The 25,019-nt window shown below is 44.9% G+C and overlaps 2 protein-coding genes and 1 pseudogene across 4 annotated transcripts; 1 reads left to right on the top strand and 2 right to left on the bottom strand.

The window, feature by feature from the left end:
* The first annotated feature begins 6,042 nt into the window (after nucleotides 1-6,042).
* LOC129831777 (major histocompatibility complex class I-related gene protein-like) lies at nucleotides 6,043-9,068 on the top strand. The gene is made up of 6 exons (XM_055895214.1): nucleotides 6,043-6,172; nucleotides 6,379-6,636; nucleotides 6,846-7,118; nucleotides 8,182-8,466; nucleotides 8,567-8,674; nucleotides 8,795-9,068. Exons 1-6 carry the CDS (start codon nucleotides 6,127-6,129, stop codon nucleotides 8,809-8,811), a joined length of 987 nt encoding a protein of 328 aa, XP_055751189.1. The 5' UTR covers nucleotides 6,043-6,126; the 3' UTR covers nucleotides 8,812-9,068.
* A 1,156-nt stretch (nucleotides 9,069-10,224) lies between these two features.
* Nucleotides 10,225-13,758, bottom strand: LOC129832528 (uncharacterized; annotated as a pseudogene).
* On the bottom strand, nucleotides 13,653-24,322 carry si:ch211-132b12.7 (uncharacterized protein LOC564531 homolog). Of its 3 annotated transcripts, none has more exons than XR_008755810.1 (6): nucleotides 24,049-24,322; nucleotides 22,426-22,602; nucleotides 21,332-21,561; nucleotides 17,152-20,191; nucleotides 16,743-16,879; nucleotides 13,653-14,786 (listed from the first exon to the last, which is right to left on the bottom strand). XR_008755810.1 is itself a non-coding variant. In XM_055895213.1 (4 exons), exons 2-4 carry the CDS (start codon nucleotides 22,592-22,594, stop codon nucleotides 18,962-18,964), a joined length of 1,629 nt encoding a protein of 542 aa, XP_055751188.1. In that variant the 5' UTR covers nucleotides 22,595-22,602; nucleotides 24,049-24,322; the 3' UTR covers nucleotides 16,940-18,961. The 3 variants fall into 3 exon arrangements, 1 of the variants encoding a protein (XP_055751188.1); XR_008755811.1 differs by having other exon boundaries at nucleotides 21,359-21,561; XM_055895213.1 differs by lacking the exons at nucleotides 13,653-14,786; nucleotides 16,743-16,879 and having other exon boundaries at nucleotides 16,940-20,191.
* Between the last annotated feature and the right edge of the window lie 697 nt (nucleotides 24,323-25,019).

Genomic DNA, 25,019 nt, shown 5'->3' with positions numbered 1-25,019 from the left:
ATTGGCCAGTCTGAGATACGGCTTTTTCTTTGCAACTCTGCCTAGAAGGCCAGCATCCCAGAATCGCCTCTTCACTGTTGAAATTGAGACTGGTGTTTTGCAGGCCATTGGACTCTGGAGCAGTAGAAACGTGTTCTCTGGAGTGATGAATCACGCTTCACCATCTGGCAGTCTGAAGGATGAATCTGGGTTTGGCGGATGGCAGTAGAACTTTACCTGCCCCAATGCATAGTGCCAACTGTACAGTTTGGTGGAGAAGGAATAATGGTGTGGGGCTGGCCCCTTAGTTGCAGTGAAGATGAGTCTTAACATATCCTCTCCAGCAGAGGATAAGTTTAAGATTTATCTTCACTGGAATGCTACAGAATAGACTGACATTCTATACAATTCTGTGTTTCCAAATTTGTCGCAACAGTTTGGGGAAGGCCCTTTCCTGCTTCAGCACAAAGCGAGGTCCATACAGAAATGGTTTGTCGACATCGGTGTGGAAGAACTGCAGGGCCCTGACCTCAACCCCATCGAACACCTTTGGGATGAATTGGAATGCCGACTGCGAGCCAGGCCTAATGCCCTGCATGGGCACTACCCATGCAGGCACGTTCAGGGCCTACCCGAAATCAGAAATAACTTCCTCCATAAGTAAATCTATTAGCTGCTACTCTCTGTCTGTCCCTCAGCTAGCTCTGCATATACTCTGCTCACACTCTGTTCATGATGGCTTTGAGTCCATTTTGTATCCATAGCAATGGCTCGGCTTGGGCTGCTCCAGAGATAGAGAAAGGAGGTTTTTAGGTTTTATTTAGGAATCCCATTGGGCAATGAATAGAGGAACGTATAATGCCCAACCCAGCAGACTGTCGACTAATCACGCTCATGTTGTCATGCTGCGTCAAGCAGTTGCTAAGCTAATCTTCACGCAATCCCTGCTCAAAGTCATTGTATGAGTCGAGAATCCTCGAAAGTACTTAATGTCACAATTCCCAAACTTTACATAATTATCTCACATATCAGAAAAGATTTGTAATGTTGTACTTCTTGTTGATGAAATTCATGCTAGTGTAACGGATTTGAAATGGCTAGCTAGTTAGCGGTGGTGCGCGCTAATAGCGTTTCAATCGGTTACGTCACTCGCTTTGAGACCTTGAAGTAGTGGTTCCCCTTGCTCTGCAAGATCCGCGGCCTTTGTGGAGCAATGGGTAACGACGCTTCGTGGGTGACTGTTGTTGATGTGTGCAGAGGGTCTCTGGTTCGTGCCCGGGGCGAGTGGACGCCTTAAAGTTATACTGTTACACTAATGTTGGGTTTTTGAGCTTGAGTCTAATTAAATCCCATTCACCCCTTGAAGGAGAACTCTCCTTATCCCAGAATCGCCCAAAATGCACCGCGCGGCCCATTGATTTATCATGGGCGTCGTACACAATGGGCATTAATACGATTCCAATGGAGTTTCCCATCTCTTTTAACCTGCACGTGGCCACAATCGTCTGTCTTGTGTGTCTTGTAAAAGGCATGTCCAGTGCTAGGTTGAGTGGTTTCCAGTGGTTCCATTTCCAGTGGTTGCTTGAGTTTGATGTCTTTTACTGGTACCAAATCAAATGTTATTGGCCACATACACATATTTAGCAGATGTTATTGCGAGTGTAGCAAAATGCTTGTATTCCTAGCTCCAACAGTGCAGTAATGTCTAACAATTCACAACAATACACACACATCTAAAAGTAAAAGAATGGAACAAAGAAATATATAAATATTAGGACGAGCAATGTCAGAGTGGCATTGACTAAAATACAGTAGAATAGAATACAGTATATACATATCAAATGAGTAAAACCGTATGTAAACATGAATAAAGTGACTAGTGTTCCATTATTAAAGTGACCAGTGATTCCATGTCTATGTATACAGGGCTGCAGCCTCTAAGGTGCAGGGTTAAGTAACCAGGTGGTAGCCGGGTAGTGATGGCTATTTAACAGTCTGATGGACTTGAGATAGAAGATGTTTTTCAGTCTCTCTGTCCCAGCTTTGATACACCTGTACTGACCTCGCCTTCTGGATGGTAGCTGGGTGAACAGGCTGTGGCTTGGGTGGTTGATGTCTTTGATGATCTTTTTGGCCTTTTTGGCTGTAGGTGTCCTGGAGGGCAGGTAGTTTGCCCCCGGTGATGCATTAGCAAGACCTCACCACCCTCTGGAGAGCCTTGCGGTGCAGTTGCCATACCAGGCAGTGATACAGCCCAACAGGATGCTCTCAATTGTGCATCTGTAAAAGTTTGTGAGGGTCTTAGCCAAATTTCTTCTGCCTCCTGGGGTTGAAGACGCGCTGTTGCGCCTTCTTCACCACACTGTCTGTGTGGGTGGACCATTTCAGATTGCCAGTGATGTGTACGCAGAGGAACTTAAAGCTTTTCACCTTCTCCACTGGTCCTGTCGATGTGGATAGGGGTGTGCTCCCTCTACTGTTTCCTGAAGTCCACGATCAGCTCCTTCATTTTGTTGACGTTGAGGGAGAGGTTATTTTCCTGGCACCACTCCGCCAGGACCCTCACCTCCTCCCTGTAGGCTTTCTCGTCATTGTTGGTAATCAGGCCTACTACTGTTGTATAGTTTGCAAACTTGATAATTGAGTTGGAGGCATGCGTGGCCACGCGGTCATGGGTGAACAGGGAGTACAGGAGGTGGCTGAGAATGCACCTTTGTGTGGCCCCTGTGTTGAAGATCAGCGAAGTGGAGGTGTTGTTTCCTACCTTCGCCACCTGGGAGCGGCCGTCAGGAAGTCCAGGACCCTGTTGCACAGAGCGAGGTTCAGACCCCCGAACTTAAGTTGTGTCCGTACACCCCTCACACTGACCTACACTGGAACAGTTCAAATCAAACTCTGCAATAACATAAACCGGATGTAGCTTGGCAGCCTAGTCTCTCCAGCCCATAGAGTTAGTTAGAGGGCTCATTATGGATTTAACCAGTTTTTTGCATTGCCATTGAGGGCTTCTACCAGTTTGATTTTGACTTCTGATATTTGGCAGTGTGGTAAACAGTACAGTAAGTAAGCATTTCACTGTAAGTCTACACCTGTTGTTTACAAAGCATGTGACAAATAAAATGTAATGTTTTAATTTGAGTAGTTTCTCATTGCATGGGGCGATGTGTCTAATTTGTCCTGATAGTGGCACAGTGGGCCAAAAGCTGAACCCCGGCATTGCTGCTTGCAGCTATATTAATTTAGCTGTGTGTGTTCATCTCCCCATACCTCTCGGGGCAGATGCTGTGTCCTCCATGATGGCGCCAACAGAGATGGTTGCCTCGCTTCAGGTCCTTAGAAAACTATGCAGTTATTTGTTTTTGTTATGTATTATTTCCCTTTATCTTTGTCTGTATAAGGTAGTTGTTGTGAATTTGTTAGATTACTTGTTAGATTTTACTGCATAGTCGGAACTATAAGCACAAGCATTTCGCTACACTCACATTAACATCTGCTAACCATGTGTATGTGACCAATAACATTTGATTTGATTTGCATGGATGCTTCTGCTATATCACCGCCATCTAGTGGCCACAATAAACAAATTACACAAGATTTGGTTCAGGACTCCATCCCTGCAAGTGGCATTAAATCATCAATATTAGCTTTATCTATTTTTCAAACACAAAGATGATACCAAGATGAGTCCTCTAACTAATTCTATGCTCCAGCCCTTTTTGACACTCCGCTCCCCTCCCACAGCCACTGACACAAACTTGTCAACACATACATCATGATGGCTCCTCTCAGTGACACTGCAATTTGGAAAGTATTGGGCCTTTATAATAAGGTGTGGCAGGAAGAGAAACTGCCTGGAAGTTGGAAGCAGGCGGCAGTGGTGCCAATATGGTAACCAGGGAAAGACCCTACCAGTCCTTCAAGCTATAGGCCGATAGCGTTAACATCTCATGTATGTAAACTTATGGAAAGGATGATAACGGAAAGGCTGACTTACTTCCTGGAGAGTAGAGGACTAATGTCACCAGATCAAAGTGGGTTCAGGAAAGGCAGGGGAACGATGGATCCTGCACTGTGCCTAGAGTCAGTCATACGGAAGACACAGGCAAATAAGGAGGTGGTGGTAGCCGTTTTTCTTTGATGTAGAGAAGGCTTATGATATGATGTGGAAGGAAGGCCTACTTATAAAGCTGGCTAACATGAGAGTTGGAGGAAGGGTGTTTAACTGGATAAAGGATTTTCTTTTTGAGCAATCAATACAAGTGAGGGTGGGGAACTCTATATCAGAAAGCTATGATGTGGATAATGGTACCCGCCAGGGAAGTGTCATTGGGCCTTTGGGGGGGGCAGATAGAATGGCGGTGAAAATGCTATATATTGCGCTGTTAAGGTCAGTAATGGATTATGGAAGTATAGCATATGGATCAGCCGCTCAGACATCTTTAAAAAAGCTGGATGTTATCCAGGCCCAAGCCCTAAGAATATGTTGTGGTACACTTAGGACCTCTCCGGTGGCAGCAATGCAGGTAGAGTTGGGAGAGATGCCGTTAAGAAGTTAAGAAGACAACAGCTAGCCATGACATATTGGGTAAATCTACAAGCACATAAGATTACACATCCTACAAAAAAGGTACTCCTTGAGTGCCGGGAACATGAACAAAATCTGAATACAAGCTTTGGGTGGATAGGCAATTGCATGGCGAGAGAGATGGAGTTGTTTGGGAGGGAGTTTAGCCCCTCTGTGGTTCTTCCTGCCATCCCATCTTGGTTTCTCCCTCAGCCAGGGATAGATCTATGGTTGCTTGAGAGGGTAAGAGCTGTTGAGGAAGGAGTAGATTCAGTTGTAAGTGAACGTTTAAAAACACAATACTATGCTTTCTTGACTATATCAACAGATGGATCTAAGGACCCTAAACCAGGGAGAAGAGGAGCAGCTTTTAGTGTTCCTGAGTTTAAGGTGGCAGTGACAAAAAGAGCAATGGATCATTTATCTGTTTACACAATGGAGTTGTTGGCTATACTATTGGCTGCAGAGTAGGTGGAGGTGGTAAGGCCAGACAGGGTAGTCATCTGCTCTGACTCCTGTACAGCACTGATGAGCTTAAATTCATGTGTGTCTCAGAGCAGACAGGATGTATAATATGAGGTTTAGCAGTGTTTGTATAGGGTGAAAGAGATGGGGGTATTTGTGATGTTCCTCTGGGTACCAGCTCATGTGGGAGTAGAGGGGAACGAGGAAGTGGATATTATTTCCAGGCAGGAGCAGAAGCCTAATAAGAACAGTGGGTAAAAATAAGTGGCAAGAGTTGTGGAACAGGGAGAGTAATGGAAGACATGTATAAGATCCAGGAACAGGGAGAGTAATGGAAGACACCTGTATAAGATCCAGGAACAAGGAGAGAAAGGGAAGACACCTGTATAAGATCCAGGAACAGGGAGAGTAAGGGAAGACACCTGTATAAGATCCAGGAACAGGGAGAGTAATGGAAGACACCTGTATAAGATCCAGGAACAGGGAGAGTAAGGGAAGACACCTGTATAAGATCCAGGAACAAGGAGAGAAAGGGAAGACACCTGTATAAGATCCAGGAACAGGGAGAGTAAGGGAAGACACCTGTATAAGATCCAAGAAAAGGTGGGGGCAGGGAGGTCCTCAGGCCGAGAGAGAAGGGAGGAAAGTGTAGTCACAAGACTGAGACTGGGACACACAAGGCTCAATAGTACATTGAAAGTGGTGGGGAAACATCCGACTGGGAGGTGTGATCATTGTCAGGAGCAGATGGAGACAGTGGAACATGTTGTATTTCAGTGCCAGAAATATGTGAGAGAAAGGGAGCGATTGTTGTTAGATTTGAGGAGTAATGGGGTTGAAGAGCCAGGATTAAGTGAACTTTTGGGGAAATCTTCAGGAGATGTAATATTTAATTATGTATATCGTTTCCTTAGGGAGAAGAGATTATTGGGTAGGATTTAGACCTTCCCCTGTCTCTGGTCCACCCTCCAGTCCAGTTGGTGGCGGTAATACACCTTAAAGTTGGTTGCCAACCACCAAATAAAATCCACAGAAGAAGAAGAAGAAGAAGAACACATGTTATTTCACTTTCACTTCCGTGTTCATGAATACACCAACGAGAACATGTTACTGCAAATATGATAACAACAATTTTAATTTCATTCATGCAGTTTTCCATCGTAGGTGAGTTCATTATTTGAGTTGTGTTTTTGGCTTGTCTCACCAAGTTGTATCATAGTATAACAAACTGAATGCAGTTTTCCTTTGTATACATTTTTTAAAGGCTTCAATAGGCTAAACCCAGCAAACACAACCGCTACACAATATTGTCTTCACGTTGTCTATTGAAATAGGCTACAGAAACGATAACTTGAAGTGTTGTCTTCCAGCCCCTCATTCTCTTCATCGCCATTGCATCGCAACCCAAGGGACCTTGTATCCGAAAAATATCCAGTTGGTAATGATAGATGATGTCATTGTCTATTACTACAACAGCAGTGCTGAACAAGAGGCCGTAGTGCCAGAATGGTTGAACCACCCTGAGGGAATTGAATTCTGGCAGGAGGTTCATCGAAATCTGAAATTTAATCGATATGTAATGGATACGGCTGTGAGAGTAACAAGTGAACATTACAATCATTCACATGGTAAGACAAAATATGTGTGCCGAGACTGTGCAACAGAGCTGAAGGCCTAAAGGAGAATTGCATGACTATACAGAGGTTCAATAACCACAAAAACACATTTTCTTAGTTGCAGCCATTAGCCTACCTTTGTGAGCTGATACTTTTAACCAGTAGTCTATATTTGAAGTAAATGGTGCGGATTTATTATGGTCCTTTTATGTGTCATACAGATCACTTTTACCAAGCTCATGGACGCTGTGGATGGAAGTCAGACGGAACCACTGAGGCCTTTATGAGCCATGCATATGACGGCAAGGACTTTGTCAGCTTCGATGTATCGACCAGAACATGGACAGCTGCAGTTTCCCATGCTGTATTTTACAAAAGAAAAAGGGAAACAGATTTAGAAGATCTTGTTAGGCTGGTCATTCATTACGAATCTGGATGCATCCGTTGGCTGAAGAAACTGTTACAGTTTAGCGTTACATTTCGAGAACCCAAAGGTAACAACACACCAGATACTTTATTAACCGGTACATTTTGTAAAACCTCAACAAGGTGCTGCACTTACCATACCTATGTTCTCCTTTCGATTAAACAAAATCATTGACCCAGAACACAAGCTATACAGTGCCACCGGAAAGTATTCAGACCCCTTGACTTTTTCCACACTTTGTTTACGTTACAGCCTTATACTAAAATGGATGAATAAAAAATAAATCCTCAGCAATCTACACACAATACCCCACAATGACAATGCGAAAACAGGTTTTAAGAAATTGCTTTTTTATTAAAAAAAATAAAACGGATATAACTTATTTACATAAGTATTCAGACCCTTTGCTATGAGACTCAAAATGGAGCGCTCTGTAGCAGGTTCTCAGACTGGGGCAAAGGTTCATCTTCCAACAGGACAACAACCCTAAGCACACAGCCAAGACAATGCAGGAGTGGCTTCATTGAAGTCTTTCAATGTTCTTGAGTGGCCCAGCCAGAACCCAGATCTCTGGAGAGACCTGAAAATAGCTGTGCAGCAACAGTCCCCATCCAACCTGACAGAGCTTGAGAGGATCTGCAGAGAAGGTATGGTAGAAACTCCCCAAATACAGGTGTGCCAAGCTTGTAGCGTCATACCAAGCTTGTAGCGTCATACCCAAGAAGACTCAAGGCTGTAATTGCTGCCAAAGGTGCTTCAACAAATTACTGAGTAAAGGGTCGGAATACTTATGTAAATGTTATATCATTTTTTGTTTTGTTTTTTTAATTAGCAAAAAATTCTAAAAACCTGCTTTTGCTTTGTCATTATGGGGTATTGTGCGTAGGTTTGATGAGGGGAAAAAAACAATTTAATACATTTTAGAATAAGGTTGTAACATAACAAAATGTGCAAAAAGTCAAGGGGTCTGAATACTTTCGGAAGGCCCTGTATATGTTCTTCGAGATGTGACATTTTGCAGACAGAATTCCTCTAGTCTAGTAAACAAACAGCACATGTATGTAATGTCAAGATGTCCCTTGCATTGGAAAGGAAGACCAAATGTGTTCATCAAAAATGTTCCTCTTAAGTCCCTGCGGTGAGTCTGTTTGAGAGATCGCCTCATGGCAACTCCGAGGTGGAGGTCACATGTCATGTGACAGGGTTCTACCCTCGGGCGGTGCAGGTGGAATGGCTGGGGGCAGAGGGGCTTCCCATGGTAGACGGGGTGAGCAGTGGGGAGGTGCTGCCCAACGGAGACGGTTCGTACCAGCTGAGGAAGAGCCTGACTGTCCCACAGGAAGCCCAGGACACCCAGAGCTACAGCTGCCTGGTGCTCCACAGCAGTAAGGCTGAGAACATCACAGTAACCTGGGGTAAGGTACCGGTACATTTCCCAATATCATTTACAATTGAATCAGCTGGAGATATACTACAGCATGTAATATGTTCATATGTATGATATTATTTTTCCAGCTCCAAAGAAGAACCTGCCCAATGTGCTCATGGCTACAGTCATCATTGTATCTGTAGTCTTGATACTCACTGTCCTATTCACATATTTAGTATGGAGGAGAGCAGTAGGTAAGAGTACATCTTAATTCTTGCTGCACTAGGTGTTATTTCTAATCAGAGTAAAGTAAACAAGAGCTTAATGACCCCTCACACACATTTTAAAGATGTTTCCCTTTCCTGTTTATTCAGCACAAAACCCAGAGTAAGAGGATGACCAACGATGAATGACGAAAAATCTGTATGCATTTGATGCTCTATACAACCCTAAAGTAATTTACAAAATGTTAGACTTGCTGCTTTTGTTGTTGATGCTCTCTATACAACCTTAAAGTAATTTACAAAATGTTAAAATTGCTGCTTTTGTTGTGGTTGATGTTGTTACCGAAAAAATATCTTTGTCCTGTTGTTATTTTACGAGTTGCAAGATGTAATCTAAACAACAAATAAACGTTTGAGTATATCATTGAAGGAGTGGTTAACATCAGGAAGTAACTCCATGGAGGAGGAGTTCAATTTCAACTGTCTTTTCTTTCTGTGAAGTGTGTTGTGACTGTTAAATGCACTTTAAATACATTGTGATTTGATTTTTACATGGTTCGTACTGGAGGAACTACATTCATGGAAAATTCTAGTTAAAAAAACACAGCATTTATTTAAATACAAGTTTTTAAAAAAAGTAAGGCATATGATATATCAGAAATTATGTAATATAAGTATTGTCAACCTAAACTATTATCATATAATTATAAATACAGTTTATATGGACAGGTTTTATACAAATGTTCTGTATAAATAGCCTATAACATAAACGTAAATAGACCATAAATGTCTAAATTTGTATTTTATTCTAAAGTGTTATTAAAGTGTTATAAACTGTTGGCTGGGCTCCCTGCCTGTGCCATTAAACCCCTACAACTCATCCAGAACGCCGCAGCCCGTCTGGTGTTCAACTTTCCCAAGTTCTCTCACGTCACCCCGCTCCTCCGCTCTCTCCACTGGCTTCCAGTTGAAGCTCGCATCCGCTACAAGACCATGGTGCTTGCCTACGGAGCTGTGAGGGGAACGGCACCTCCGTACCTTCAGGCTCTGATCAGGCCCTACACCCAAACAAGGGCACTGCGTTCATCCACCTCTGGCCTGCTCGCCTCCCTACCTCTGAGGAAGTACAGTTCCCGCTCAGCCCAGTCAAAACTGTTCGCTGCTCTGGCACCCCAATGGTGGAACAAACTCCCTCACGACGCCAGGTCAGCGGAGTCAATCACCACCTTCCGGAGACACCTGAAACCCCACCTCTTTAAGGAATACCTAGGATAGGATAAAGTAATCCTTCTAACCCCCCCCCCTCTTAAAAGAGTTAGATGCACTATTGTAAAGTGGTTGTTCCACTGGATATCATAAGGTGAATGCACCAATTTGTAAGTCGCTCTGGATAAGAGCGTCTGCTAAATGACTTAAATGTAAATGTAAATGTAAAAAAACACAACTTAATTAATCATTGTCTGCTTTCCAGTGTCGGGTTTCCAGTTACAGTGTATTTTCAAGTGAGGAATTGAAGTCTAAAGTATTCTTCAAGTGGCCCATAAAAACAGAAGCCTTTTGGTTACAGAACATCTTTAAGCTTATTTGACATAGAGAAATATTCCCACATCAACCTACAGTGGAACAGTCCAAATCAAACTCAACAACAATGGAAACAGGAAGTAACTTTGCAGTGGCTTCTCTACAGCCCTGTTTAACACTCCACTCCTCTCCCACATACCCCTCTGCTGGCTGGATGTCAGATGGCAGCGCCTCACATTGCCAGCCCTGTCTCGCAGCAGGGGGAGGTGTACCTCACCCACAGGGCAATCCACCTGTCCACTGGGCCACATTCAGAGCAGGGTTACCTTGTACCAGCCTGGGTCTCAGTTCAGCATGGCCATTCTCTCCCTGTGCTAGGCTTGTCTGCTCCCTGTCTCTCTGGTTGTGGTTGGGGGTGGGCTGGTTCTCCTCTAGGCTGTCCCCTGGGGGGGTCTGTGGGGCTGCGGAGCAGGGTGAGAACGCCCTGACCCCGGAGAGCTGGAGGGAAGCCAGGCTCGAGAGACAGCCAGAGAGACAGTCCATCTGGCCTGGGCAGGTGTGCTCTACTCGCATGGTGGAACAAGATGGGGGAGACATGTCAGGATCCTGGGGGAGAAGGGGACAGGATGTGATATCAGGGATACTACACAGGAAATGATGACATATAGAGGGATGGGCAAGGTGATTAGTATGTGTACATTAAATAAACTGAAGAAAGGAGTTTTGCCTGTAACACACTTTCGGCACAGGGGCTTGGCCCTGACCCTAACCCTGACCCCTAACCCGGTCATGCCCTCTCCCCTCACCTGGGTCATAGAAGGGCACCAGCAGGAAGGTGCCAGACTGCTCGGGGGTGTTGGCGCGGGTCTGGATGATGAAGTGGGCACGGAGGCGGGCAGTGGTGATCTCCTCAAACATGCTGCCTGTGGAGTCCATAACAAACACCAGCGCTGGAGGCTGCTTCACACTGAACAGTCTGCACTCAGGAGAGTACAGCCAACAGAAGGAAACAGTCTGCCCTCAGGAGAGTACAGCCAACAGAAGGAAACAGTCTGCCCTCGGGAGAGTACAGCCAACAGAAGGAAACAGTCTGCCCTCGGGAGAGTACAGCCAACAGAAGGAAACAGTCTGCCCTCAGGAGAGTACAGCCAACGGAAGGAAACAGTCTGCCCTCAGGATAGTACAGCCAACAGAAGGAAACATTGTGACACGAGTGGATTCAACACATTATGTGATAAGTACTGTATTTGTACCATGTTCAGTATATCAGCACAAATGTATATTGGATTGTCTATAGATCAAATTCAAATGTAATCATATCAAATTGCATTTAAAAAAAGTGCATTTAACATCATAATGAACGCTACATAAACCCACCCGAGGAAGGTAATGTAATGCACACTGTCTCGGAGGTCTCTCCGAGCACAGTAAGGGTTGCCGTGGTAGCGAGGCGGGCAACCTCCACATGGAGGTAGGGATGGGGGGAGAATAGTGGGGAGGTGCTGTCCTTATTGATATCCCCCTTGAACCCCTGGTGGCAACTGCTGTCCAGTACACCCCCTGTGACTACATTTCCCTGAGAAACAGCATTTATAAAGATTTATTTGGATTATTCAAAGATAAAGTTATGTGGAAGGACCACCAGAGGGCAGGCTGGGCTCACGGATAGTAGCCCAACAAGGCATGTGAGACAAGGTAACCAGAGGCAATTAAGCACAGCTGACGGTACTAATGACTGATTCTCTTTCCCCTATAAGAGAGAGGATGGAACCAGCAGAGGGGGGAAGACAAACGATCTCTGTAGAATGGCTACCAAGAGAGGGGAGCGATCGAAGAAGATCCATTAAGACGGTGACAAATCTGTGGTTGTTATTATAGTTTAGAGGTAATCGTCTTGTGTTCCTGTTTCATCTAAAGAAGAAGATGTATGCTGTTCCTTGGGAGATTCTCACTGACTGTGTTGGAGTGTTTGTATTGTCAGAAATCTCTCAATAGAGAACTGTGTTCAATCAAGAAAACCTACTCCTGACTAGTTTATTCCACCTTTCCACTTTAAAGTGACACCAAATGACTTGGTCCGCTCACAGTTATTATAAAGAGTAACAGAGACTTTCTCAAATGGATACCACACTCATGTTGAAGCTTGCAGACGTTTGAACATAGGCCTACCATATTTCAAGGTTTTTGAAAGATTACAAATAACTTAATCAATATATCTGACTCAAATGTTAGTTCTACAATCTACACAAGGATGAATATAGCTAGGCCTCCGTACCTTGTGGTTTGGGTGGGTAGGTGCAGAAGTACCCGAGGGTGAGCAGTAGAGGGTACTGCTGACTCTGGGTCAGCCTGCGCAGGAGATTGTCTCTGCAAACAGGTAGGAGTGTCCTCTGTGGATGACAGGTAGACAATGAGAACCATGAACACAAATCTCATTCATATCACCCACAATGTGTTTTAACTGTACCTCTTGCTACAGGGAAGGCTGGCTGCCCAGGCTGCAGCCGGTGGAGGTATATGGAACGCTGACGCATCTCCACCCGGTTGCTATGGCTGTAGAAATCCTGTTCCCAGAGACAGATAGTCAGCGTCCTGCAGGTGTGTGGGCACCGGTTAATCGAGGTACTATGTACATGTAGGTACAGTTATTAAAGTGACTATACATAGATAATAACAGAGTAGCAACAGCACAGAAGGTGGTGGTGGTGGGGGGGGGGGCATTTGATTAGATGTTCAGGAGTTTCATGGCTTGGGGGTAGAAGCTGTTAAGAAGCCTTTTGGACCTAGACTTGGTGTTCCCCTACCACTTGCCATGCGGTAGCAGAGAGAACAGTCTATGACTAGGGTGGCTGGAGTCGTTGACAATGTTTTGGGCCTTCCACTGACACCACCTGGTGTAGAGGTCGTGGACGGCAGGAAGCTTGTCCCCAGTGATGAACTGGGTGTTTAGTCCCAGGGTCCTACGCTTACTGTCGATCTTTGAGGGCACTATGGTGTTGAACGCTGAGCTGTAGTCAATGAATAGCATTCTCACATAGGTGTTATTTTTCTCCAGGTGTGAAAGGGCAGTGTGGAGTGAAATAGAGATTGCATCATTTGTGGATCTGTTGGGGTGGTACGCAAATTGGAGTGGGTCTAGGGTTTCTGTGATAATGGTGTTGATGTGAGCCATGACCACCCTTTCAAGGCACTTCATGGCTACAGACGTGAGTGCTATGGGTCGGTAGTCATTTAGGCAGGTTTCCTTAGTGTTCTTGGGCACAGGGACTATGGTGGTCTGCTTGAAACATGTTGGTATTACAGACTCGGACAGGGAGAGGTTGAAAATGTCAGTGAAGACACTTGCCAGTTAGTCAATGCATGCTCGGAGTACACATCCTGGTAATCCTTCTGGCCCTGCGGCCTTGTGAATGTTGACCGGTGTAGTGAAATTATTGTAATAAAAAAGGAGAGACTTTTACATTTCTTCAAAACAAGTCAACTTTATTATTTAATTACTGCAGTAATGGAGCTGGTCGGTAATCACACCTGGAGGTGATCACTGAGAACTCAACGAGCGGATTTGAGCCACAGAATTTTATAGCAAAGTCCATCCTCCTGGATGTTCATGCCAAACAACAGATGTAGGGAATGGGTCACAAGGTTACAAATAATTCATAGCAAACAGTATCAGCTGTAAATACTGTCCTCATTGTGTAGAGACCAGGGTCTGGCCCCGAGCCATTCTCTCCCTGGTACCTTCCAGTCAGACACACAGACACTAATCATGCTATGGAATGAGATCTTTATCACTTAGAAATGTCCTTGTTTTTGAAAGAAAAACACATTTTGTGTCCAATAAAATGACATCAAATTGATCAGAAATACAATGTAGACATTGTTAATGTTGTAAATGACTATTGTAGCTGGAAATGGGAGATATTTTATGGAATATCTACATAGGCGTACAGAGACCCGTTATCAGCAAACATCACTCCTGTGTTCCAATGGCACGTTGTGTTAGCTAATCCAAGTTTATCGCTTAAAAAGGCTAATTGATCATTAGAAAACCCTTTTGCAATTATGTTAGCACAGCTGAAAACTGTCGTTCTGATGAAAGAAGCAATAAAACTGGCCTTCTTTGTACAACGTTGTGTACTACTCTCTTCACAGAACAGCGCAAACTGGCTCTAACCAGAAAAGAAAGAGGAGTGGGAGGCCCCGGTGCACAACTGAGCAAGAGGACAAGTACATTAGAGTGTCTAGTTTGAGAAACAGATACCTCACAAGTTCTCAACTGGCAGCTTCATTAAATAGTACACGCAAAACACCAGTCTCAACATCAACAGCGAGTTCCATTGTCCAGTGTCTGTCTTTTGCCCATCTTAATATTTTCTTTTTATTGGCCAGTCTGAGATATGGCTTTTTCTTTTCAACATCCCGGAGTTGCCTCTTCACTGTTGACGTTGAGACAGTACCTGCTATGAGGACTGGATCATGCCGTGGTCAGACTTGGGAGTCAGAGTGGAGGTCTCTCTGACTGCGGCTCCTCTCTTCCACAACAGAACAACAGTCAGAAACAATAGACAGCCAATTACTGTTAAGATTCTGGCCCTCCAGAAGCTGGATCGTGTCTTGGGAACTGTGGACATAGATATAAAGAGAAGACAGGTGTTAATCGTTGAGACAAAGCAAAAGCCCCTTTGATTTAAATTAAATAAACAACTTTATGAGTGCAAGAAGATGGAATGCAATTCCTCCCGATTTGTAAATTGTCATCATGCTAACTTATTGATGTACTCTAGAGCCCATGTCTTTGAGTAGGGTCCTTTCAGGACTCAGTAACTTATTGAAGGATTGTAGTTGTCCAAACTCAACGGTAGCAGTTGGAATGTGTCTGTCTGAGTCAATGAGTACATTTCAGACTCATGCTGCTTCAGTCATGCTGGCTGAACTTGGAATAGATACCAGCGTTCAGAACACAATGGACGGACAGACATATGGGAGAGACGGGACAAAAGAAAAAGAAAGGATGACGACCTGGGTCAGAAGGAAATGTTGGTGAAGGTGATGGGCCTAGGTAACATGTGGAAGTTCCCCTACCTCTGCTACAAAAATGGTGGAGGTGAGTCCATGAAGGAGAAGGTGCACTGGTTATTCAAATGATGATCAGCTGAACAAATGAGGAACTTAGACCATTTAAACGCATGTATTGTACTGTGTATTGTACAGTATCATACATTATGTTCTCTCTACCTGATTAGAAGCCTGTGTTGACTTCCACTCTCAAACCAGACAGATGAACTCAGCCTTTGCAGCCACTGAATTCTGGGAGTAAGTTTACGGATTCAACATAGCTTGATCTTCCAGTTGGCCACAACATTAAAGACCATGTTTGTTTGTGTACAATCTCTACCAGTCTGTTTCTCTAGGCTGCATGTGCTGGTCATCTGGGGGGGTATAGTGGAGGTGGGCAGTGTCAGGTGCTGCTGTCTCTCACCCCTCTCGCTGTGTCTCTCTCTCACCATGTGTGTGTGTGTGTGTAGCTGTGGTCTACTCAAAACTCTCTTCTCCTGTCCCCATGGTGGGATGTATGTGTTCCAGCTGTTTGACTACTATGCCTGTAACGGAACCTGCCTGCTCTTCCTCTCTGTGTTCGGGGCCATGGAATGGATATTTGGCGAGGCTGATCAAATTATATTGGTCACATACACGTGTTTAGCAGATGTTATTTCGGGTGTAGCGAAACGCTTGTGAACTAAACTGGAATATATTTCTGTCAATGATTGCATGCCCAATAAAAGATATATAACATATACATATAAACACTGTGGTGCCATAGAATCCTATATAAATACAAACCAGTATCATTCCAGTATCAGTCTTATTGAGATGATAAACCTGATATCAATGCAACATGCCAACATCTAGATATTTATTTAATTTAACTAGGTAAGTCAGTAAAGAACAAATTCTTATTTACAATGACGGCCTACCCCGGCCAATGCTGGGCCAATTGCGTGCCGCCCTACGGGACTCCCAATCACGGCCAAATGTGATACAGCCTGGAATCAAACCAGGGACTGTAGTGACACCTCTTGCGCTGAGATGCAGTGCCTTAGACTGCTGCGCCACTCGGACACATTAACATGTCTGTCTCTACCCAATCTAACCCACCAGGTGCAGAGTGTATGGTGTGATAGAGGACACGATAGGAATGAGGCCTAACCCCATCTTCAAGCTCTTCTGGCTCTACATGACCCCTCTGGTTTCCCTGGTGAGTTCCAGGCTTTGATGGGCAGTAATGGCATGCAAGACTCAAGGTTGTGCAATTCTATAAGACACCAACAGATGGCACTATCACACTGCAATAGGTTATACATTCATGGCAGCTCAGCTATTAAGCAGAAGGAACCTGTTGCATGAACTTTCACTTGCTTTACACAAGCAACTATTCACATGCTCACGTCTTCGAGAGATAAAATTATGATAGTGTTCTCAAGAGCAACAAAAACGACTGATCTGGAGTTACTTTAAATGTTAAAAGCATATCTTCATGTTGAAGAAATCCTAATTTCCTCTCGTCTCTCCCAAGTACCTCATCTGCTCTCTGGTGGAGTACCAGCCCCTGACCTTCAACTGCTGGTATGTGTACCCAGGATGGGTGCATGTTCTGGGCTGGCTGTTGGCCCTCTCCTCCATCGTCCTGGTCCCCGGGTGGGCCCTGCTGCAGATCTGCACCGGGACAGGCAGTCATAGAGAGGTGAGTGTGACTGACCTGTGACCGGTGTTCAAACACGGTTTTCTTCATGGATTGGTCATAGGATAATTATGTTTAAAGGATCAAATTGGAGGACTTATAGATCTAAAATTATTTTTGTAAACTGAGTGGGAGGTATAATTTATTCACTGCAAAATGACCAGAAAGTATTTAAGAAACCAACTAACTCACTTGAATCATTAACCAGTTTTTACATGTTGATGTGCTGACTTTCCCCTCAACTCACCAGCGTTTCCTCCACCTGTGTCGGCCGGACCATGACCTCCCGTTGACCCGGAAGAGAAAGACTAAGCCGGAGCACATGACCTCTGGAGCAGAGATGGAGGTACTCATGACCGCAGCAGGGGAACCCACGGACAAATGAACTGACACACACCTAGAAAAGCTTCTGCGTCAAAGTTCTTTGTATACTGATCATGTATCTTAACACAACATCTAGCTGCACTCTTGTATCCTTACCAACATGTTGATAGAATACCATTGATAATGAACAATGGTGCATGTTTCAATACAGTGTCATCATGTTCCATATTTGAACAGTGCGTCACCACAATACATTTGAAAGAACATAGTCCAAGCACAGAACGAGCAACCTAGAGACACTGCAGATGGTCATTGTACTAAACAAAACACAATGTTCTTTCAACTGTCCCCACTCAAGGCTTAACATGGGTTACTGGCAGCTCATGATGTACCTTTCTGAAGTCACTCCAGTTTACATGGTAGCAGTTGTAGTCACTATTAAAAGGTCATCTTATCATCTCATTCTGTCACTTTCTTATTATGAAAGACCATTTTTGGCCAATATAAAAGCAACTTTAACTAATAGCATTTTTGTTACGTAAATTAGTGCTTTACCTCAATTACATTTTATAATCCTTATTAGACATCAGAAACATTGATGAATTCCCCACAATATAATGCTTATCTAAAAACACAAATTAAAGTAGATAAAAAAATAAACTGTCTTTATGTCACATAGAAATGTGTGTATTGGCATTCCCTTAGATGAGACTCAAGAAGCAAACACACACACACCTGGTTTTGTCAATACTAAAACAATCAAAGACCACTGTTAATACATAATTCCCTGGTAGGATCTTCAAGATCCTGAATGAAATAGCCTTTTATGTTTCAATGACATCTTTAACCATACGATACGTTTATACACAGAGTGTACAACACATTAGGAATATTGAGTTCCACCCCCTTGTGCCTTCAGAACAGCCTCAATTCATCAAGACATGGACTCTACAACGTGTGGAAAGCGTTCCACAGGGATGCTGGCCCATGTTGACTCCAATGTATCACACAGTTGTGTCAAGTTGGCTGGATGTCCTTTGGGTGGTGAACCATTCTTGATACATATAGGAAACTGTTGAGCGTGAAAAACCCAGCAGCGTTGCAGTTCTTGACACACTCAAACCAGTGCGCCTGGCACCTACTACCATAGCCTGTTGTTCAAAGGCACTTAAAAATCCTTCTTTAACCTGTGTTCTCCCCTTCATCTACACTAACTGATTGAGGTGTATTTAACAGATTACATAAATAAGGGATCATAACTTTCACCTGAATTTACCTGGTCAGTCTATTTTATATTTGGCAAATACAAAAATAATGTACATTGTCAGTATAATTTCTCTATACGTAGTGAAGTTTATCAAAATGCAACAAGTCTTGATATTCAGCTCACTAATTGGTAAGCTGAAACTGAGTTTTTATGGCAGGCAATGAGTAGTATTTAGACGCTGTGCAGAAATATACAGTGTAGCATAGTGCTGTCCTGTCGACATTGTCTCACGCGTCATTAAACCTTCAACCTCTTCCCCTCAGCCTCTCTAGGAATTTCCTCAAGCAGTCTTTGAAGAGGCCAAAACATAGTCTTTTTTTGGGAGGCTATTAATGTCTCTGTCGGGGTAACCGTCAGAAACATGTTACTATACAGACTACATACTTTGGGTTCGTTGGAGCTGAAGTGAAGTGACTGTTAGAGGGTTACAAACTGGCCAGGTGCCCTGTCTTTCCTTGGGCAGGTGCTAGAGAAGACCACCATGGGTGGAACTGTCAGGGGGCATGGTGGTGACTGTCTCAGGGGGTTTGGCACTGGCCTGCCCAGAGTGAGAGCGGGACGTGGTGACGCTGACTGGAGAATGCTGTGACAGGGAAACAGGGCAGTACTGTGGGAGCAGATCTGACATGGGGGCCAGGAGGGGCGAGGGTTGGGCCGGGGCCTCCACCCCATTGTGGGTATGAGTGGCAATATTAGGGTCAACTGAATCTCTCTTGAAACTGGCGTCCCCTCCCACTCCTGGCTCTGGACTATAAGTGTTGTGATCCTCTTCACTCCCCAGGTTCTTGAGGCTGGGGTAGCAGCCTGACTGAGCCATAGCCTGGTGTATCCTCTCCCAGCCCGCGTTGGCTGTGTTGGCATTGGGGTCGTTATTATCAGGGTCACTGTTATAGGGGTTGTTGTTGTGGTGGTTGGCAGCCTGGTACAGCAGCTGTGTGTGCTGGCGGAGCTGGGCGATGTCTCGGTCTGTGGCGTTGCTCTGGCGGAGGAGGTCCTGGGTGCGCAGCGTGATGTCAAGCAGGCCTGACTGGCTTAGGATGCCCACCGTGTTCAGGAAGCGCCTGTCACGCGCCGCACTGAACAGGGACAGGCCTGGACCATGCCTGCGGGGCGACCTCCTGGCCGAGAGGGGAGAGGAGCCACCGGAAGAGGAGTAGGAGGAGGCAGTGGTGGTGTCGGAGCTGGACATAGAGCGGGAGACAAAGCTGGAAAGTGTGGAGGGAGAGAGGGGGCTGGGGGAGTGGGAGGAGGAGGCAGGGCTCCTCCAGTGGGACAGGCTTCTCTTGGGGTCTGGCTGCTTGCGGACATGTTTTCTGGATGGTGTCAGTAAGTGAGTAGTAGTGGACACCTCATCCCTCTTGTCCTCTGTACACATCCTCTTGTCCTGGCTTTGGTCCTCCCTGCCAGTCCCCTTACCATGGGGGTCCACTGGGGTCTTGTCAGATGGCTTCTTACTGGGATGGGGAGCGATACGAGGGTAGGACTTAAGAATGGGCAGGTAGGTTCTGCTTTTTGTTTTCATAGCTGTGCTGTCAGATCTCCAGGACTGTGTTCTGTTGGGCTTTGGGGATGCGGGTGAGGCCGAGGCTTCACTGGGCTGCTGAACCAGGATCACATGACAGGGGCCAGAGTCATTGGAGCTTCCTCCTCTGTTCTCCCAGTTTAGCTGGTTCTGGAGGTGATGGTCTGAGCCATTCTGGGGGGGGGGGGGGGTAATTGAAGCCAAAAAGAAAGGAAATATGAAGGGAAGATGAGAGAAAGAGAGGCAACTCCTCGTGCTAACACATACTGTAAAGAAAGGGGAAACCTATTTGAGCGGACTTGCTGTAGGAGGATTGTGAACAAGGATGAGTCTTGTGCCATCAAATACATCCCTAAAACCATTTGGTCATTCTGACCTGGTTCACAGTGACATTTATTAGACAACTCATTTCCAGATGCTTTCTTCCTCACACTCTGTCCCCGTCACCTCCTCTTCCTCCTCCACCTGTAACCCCCTCTTCCTCCTCCACCTGTCCCCATCACCTCCTCTTCCACCTGTAACCCCCTCTTCCTCCTCTACCTGTCCCCATCACCTCCTCTTCCTCCAGTCCCTGTCACCTCTTCTACCTGTCCCTGTCACCTTCTCTTCCTACTCCACCTGTCACCTCTTCCTCCTCCTCCTGTCACCTCCACCTGTACCTGTCACCTCCTCCACCTGTACCTGTCACCTCCTCCATCTGTCTACTCCTCCTCATCTACCGGTCACCTCCTCTTCCACCTGTACCTGTCACCTCCTCTTCCACTTGTCACCTCCTCCTCTTCCTCCTCCACCTGTCCCCATCACCTCCTCCACCTGTACCTGTCACCTCCTCCACCTGTACCTGTCACCCCTCTCCTCTTCCACTTGTCACCTCCTCTTCCATCTGTCACCTGTCCCCCCTCTCCTCTTCCTCCTCCACATGTCCCTGTCACCTCCTCCATCTGTCTACTCCTCCTCATCTACTCCTCCTCATCTACCTGTCCTCTCCTCATACACCTGTCCCTATCACCTTGTCTTCCTCCTCCACCTATCCTTGTAACTTCCTCTTCCTCCTTCGCCTGTCCCCTCCTCCCCCTCCTTTCGCCTGTCCCCTCCCCGCCCTCCTTTCCCCTGTCCCCTCTATTTATCCTTTTTATTTGTTACTCCATTTAGTTTTGCTGTCCTATGATTGGTCACCTCCTGCACCTCCTGCCATGTCTTTCTTCACAGTTTCATGCTCTCGTCCTGCCACCTCTTCAATGCTTTTCAATTAGGAACATTTTTTAAATGGAAATTTGGTTTACTTCATCAATTGACTACTGAAATGGAACTGACCTCAAGCCTGCCTCCCACCTCTTTCACCTGTTTGAGCACCACGTTCTTGATGATGAAGATGGGGGTGAGGTCAGGGCTTCCGGGGCTGGGGACCAGGATGTGATTCCCCTGGAGAGGGGCCTGCTCGGGCTTGACCTGGCTCTGAAGACCCTCCCCTTCCCTGGGCTCACTCACGCTGCTGCCCTGGTTCTCTCTATCCACATGGAGCCAGTCTGTGCAGCTGTTGTTGTCTGGAGGAGAGGAAGAAGGGGGGAGAGAGAGAGAAGCAAGTTAAGGGAAGAGATGAGTGTAAAGAATTGAAGAAATACAGACGGATTGAAGGGGAATACAGGGGGGGTGGGAGCTGTCCTCACAAGAAATGACACACAATTAGGTTTATACCGTTTCCCACTGGTTACTGAGTGAGTCATGTGTACCTGTGAGGTCATACTCACACGTCATCAAGGACAGTAATCTAGTATTCATCATAAAGGAATTCAAGGAATTCTATCAGCAATACTACTGAGTAGACTACATGCTTGAGGTCTACAGGCTTGAGGTCTACAGGCTTGAGGTCAGTTCCATTTCAGTAGTCAATTGATAAAGTAAACCAAATTTCCAATTAAACAATGTTCCTAATTGAAAAGCATTGAAGAGGTGGCAGGACTAGAGCATGAGACTGTGAAGAAAGACATGGCAGGAGGTGCAGGAGGTGACCAATCGTAGGACAGCAAAACTAAACGGAGTAACAAATAAAAAGGAGAAATAGATACAGAAATAGAGGGGAAAGGCGAAAGGAGGGCGAGGAGGGGACAGGCCAGTGAGCATGTAGACTACACATGTGTCCTTCTCTATCTAGGAATACAACACATCAGACTGGTTGGTTGCACGTCACATACTTGTCATACTGTAGTCAGTAATTCATCCTATTGGAAGCTGTGACTTGCACTGCCTGGCCTGTGTAACACTGTGTCACCCTGTGTGTCATGACTCATGATGGTCACACAGTCTGGCAGTGTGAGAATTTACAGGAAACACATTGAGTGAGAAAGATCGAGGGGGTGGGTGAGTGACACGTTTTGGAGTGAGTGAGTGTCCGGAACGTCCTCCCTCACCCGAATATCCAGAATCTTTTTCAGAGCCGCAGCGAGAGCCTCTTCTGTTGGACTCTGTGTCTGCAGTACTCCTTGAGGCCAGCAGGGTGGCAGTGTTGCTCCTGTCTTCGGAATTCTTACTGGATGCACGTGGCTCTCGCCCACTTAGACAAGCCTGTTCCAGAGGCATACTGCATCCTGGTGGAGAACCAAATACACCACTGAGTAACATTTCCATGGAATATGTTTTAAAATGCATCGGCCTATGGTACTTCAAAAAGCTACTGTCATAAAAATAGAAACACCTTGGCTCCAAGTAGCAGAAAAAATAAAAACTCCTCATTGAATATTTTTATGTGTTGAAATGACATTATGCTGCCGGATACATAATCTCTGATTTAGCTCCTCCTCCTTAGTCACTTCTCCCTCCACAGCCTGTTCCCTTTGCCTGGCTCCTCCTCTTCACTCCTAGATACATCAGGGTCCCGTGTGAGTGGACTGTACGTGCGTGTCGTGAGAATAGGGGGGGGGGGGGGGGGTGCTATGTGTGTTTGGTAATATCACATCCACCCACTAATTAAACATCACCATGACAAAATACACCGTTTTTGCATGTGTTGACCAGGCATGATGGGAGATGTTAAATCATGGTGGTTACCATGGACATGATCATGAGAGCTTCAGAAGTGATTTAGCACATTCATGTGTGTGGGATTAGTCTTTAGAGCGATATACTGTATGCGGATGTGGTTCTTTATGTAACACTGTGTCACCCTATAGGTCAACCCTGTTCTGACAGACATGTTTACACAATTTGGTATTTCCTCCCTCCATCTCTCTTTCCCCAAATCTTTCAATTTTCTCTGTTTGAGTGACAGTATCTTATGTCCAGGATAAGAGAGAGAAAAAGCCCCACCATGAGTCTGACCCGATCGACCCCATCCTTTCTGTTCTGACCATTAGACTACCCACACTGTCAGCTGAATTTCAACTGTCGAGGAAAACCTATGTGTCTCGTGGAGAAGAGCTTTAAGTCAGTCATGGGACTTGTAAGCAAAAATATTGGTTAAAAATCAATGTAATAAACAATAGCTGACAAAATGAAATATATTTGCACCTCAAACTTTTTAGAGGGGCACAAAGTAAGGTTGTGCGACTATATAGCCCCCTGAGAACTGACACTTTCTTGTACATGAAGATACCCAATGGCAGGTTTTATGACGTTCCGACTAAGCAATTGTTCATAGGTAACTTTCTGTGGTGTTATGTTGTAAACAAAGGGCCACTAGGACAAACGTGTATGATGGGTATCAAACGTGCGCTGTCACAACTGGGGGCTCCACCCCTTTCCCTTATGTAACATCACAACTTCGGCAGAACAGACAAACTTGCTCTATTGCTTTACACATTAGCAAACGCGATATACAAAACGCAGGAAATAAGTCAGAAATATTTAGGCCTAATAAATAAATCAAAAGAAAGAACATGACAACTATATTTGTCAAATGTTTAAATACTTGCTTAAGCATGGTCAGCAGGTCAAAAAGTCCACATATAAAACAACTGTGGTCAGTGCACCTTTTACATCAAATTATTGTTTCAAAAGTCTCAAAGTATATGTTAAAAAAATCACCAACAGCTTACCTCCAATATCAATTTAGACTCTTTGCCACTGGTGGTTGACTTCACTTGCATAGCGCTCCGTCTCGCCGTATTGTTGACTAGAGCACCTAATTTCGAGCTCTATCTTTCAACGCTTTCCTTATGTCATGTCATCTATGCGTTTCTATTACATCTATCTCATTCAATGTATAAACTAGCTAGCGGGATGTGAAGACTACCTGTAGCCTAACGGTTAGATCCTACGAGACGAGTCCTAATTCCAAAATTGATAATCGGTACCCAACCTGAAAATGGCCCCGCCTCCTAGACCTCCCTGCGGGTTTCCACTAGTTGCCACAGCCACAAAGTTAAAATTGGCTACAGGCATATTGTAAACATTTATGAAAAAAAGAATGTGCTTTTTGATCGTAATTTAAGTATATGGGTAGGAGTATGGTTTAGGTTAAAGTTAGGTTTATAATCGAATTTTAAGAAGATACATTGAATAAATATTTCAGGGTTTATGACTTTTCGGCTGACTAGTGACGACCCTTCCCTTGCTAGAATGACAAACTGTTTCAGTTGATATCAAGAGATTGGTGCGGAAGGGCCGCGCACAAGCAATCTGGGAGGATGTAGCATAATAAAGACTACTTCGTTTTCTGGGCACGTGTAGGGGTGGGGGCCACATGAGTTTTGAGCTGACGTGACTGGATGAGAACGTCAGGATTTTAAGAGAGGTTTTGGACAGAATATCATCGGGACAAAGATCCTATTAATTTACCAAATTATATGGGGACAAAGCTCTACCTATTCTGTTATTTCGATACCATGTTTCTTTGGGTTACTGGACTTGTATTGCTATACCCTAGGCTACACTAAATGAACAGCCTTTGTCAACTGGACTAATGAGAAAAGAACGACAGGGAAGCATGGTGTGATTTAAAAATAGATACATGTAAAAAGAGATACATACATGGTGTGATTTAAAAATAGATACATGCATACATGTT

Source organism: Salvelinus fontinalis, chromosome 33 (genome assembly GCF_029448725.1).
Source record: "Salvelinus fontinalis isolate EN_2023a chromosome 33, ASM2944872v1, whole genome shotgun sequence".
Classification (NCBI taxonomy): Eukaryota; Metazoa; Chordata; class Actinopteri; order Salmoniformes; family Salmonidae; genus Salvelinus; species Salvelinus fontinalis.
Note: the sequence above shows the minus strand (reverse complement) of the source record. Positions and strands in the feature narration are given on the sequence as shown.

Coding starts and splice junctions, on each gene's coding strand:
- LOC129831777 (XM_055895214.1), top strand. CDS start 6,127: ATGATAACAACAATTTTAATTTCATTCATGCAGTTTTCCATCGTAG. Junction 6,173..6,378: donor CATGCAGTTTTCCATCGTAG/GTGAGTTCATTA, acceptor GTTGTCTTCCAG/CCCCTCATTCTCTTCATCGC. Junction 8,467..8,566: donor GAACATCACAGTAACCTGGG/GTAAGGTACCGG, acceptor TTATTTTTCCAG/CTCCAAAGAAGAACCTGCCC.
- si:ch211-132b12.7 (XM_055895213.1), bottom strand. CDS start 22,594: ATGCCTCTGGAACAGGCTTGTCTAAGTGGGCGAGAGCCACGTGCATCC. Junction 21,562..22,425: donor AAAAGATTCTGGATATTCGG/GTGAGGGAGGAC, acceptor CCTCTCCTCCAG/ACAACAACAGCTGCACAGAC. Junction 20,192..21,331: donor AGGTGGGAGGCAGGCTTGAG/GTCAGTTCCATT, acceptor CCCCCCCCCCAG/AATGGCTCAGACCATCACCT.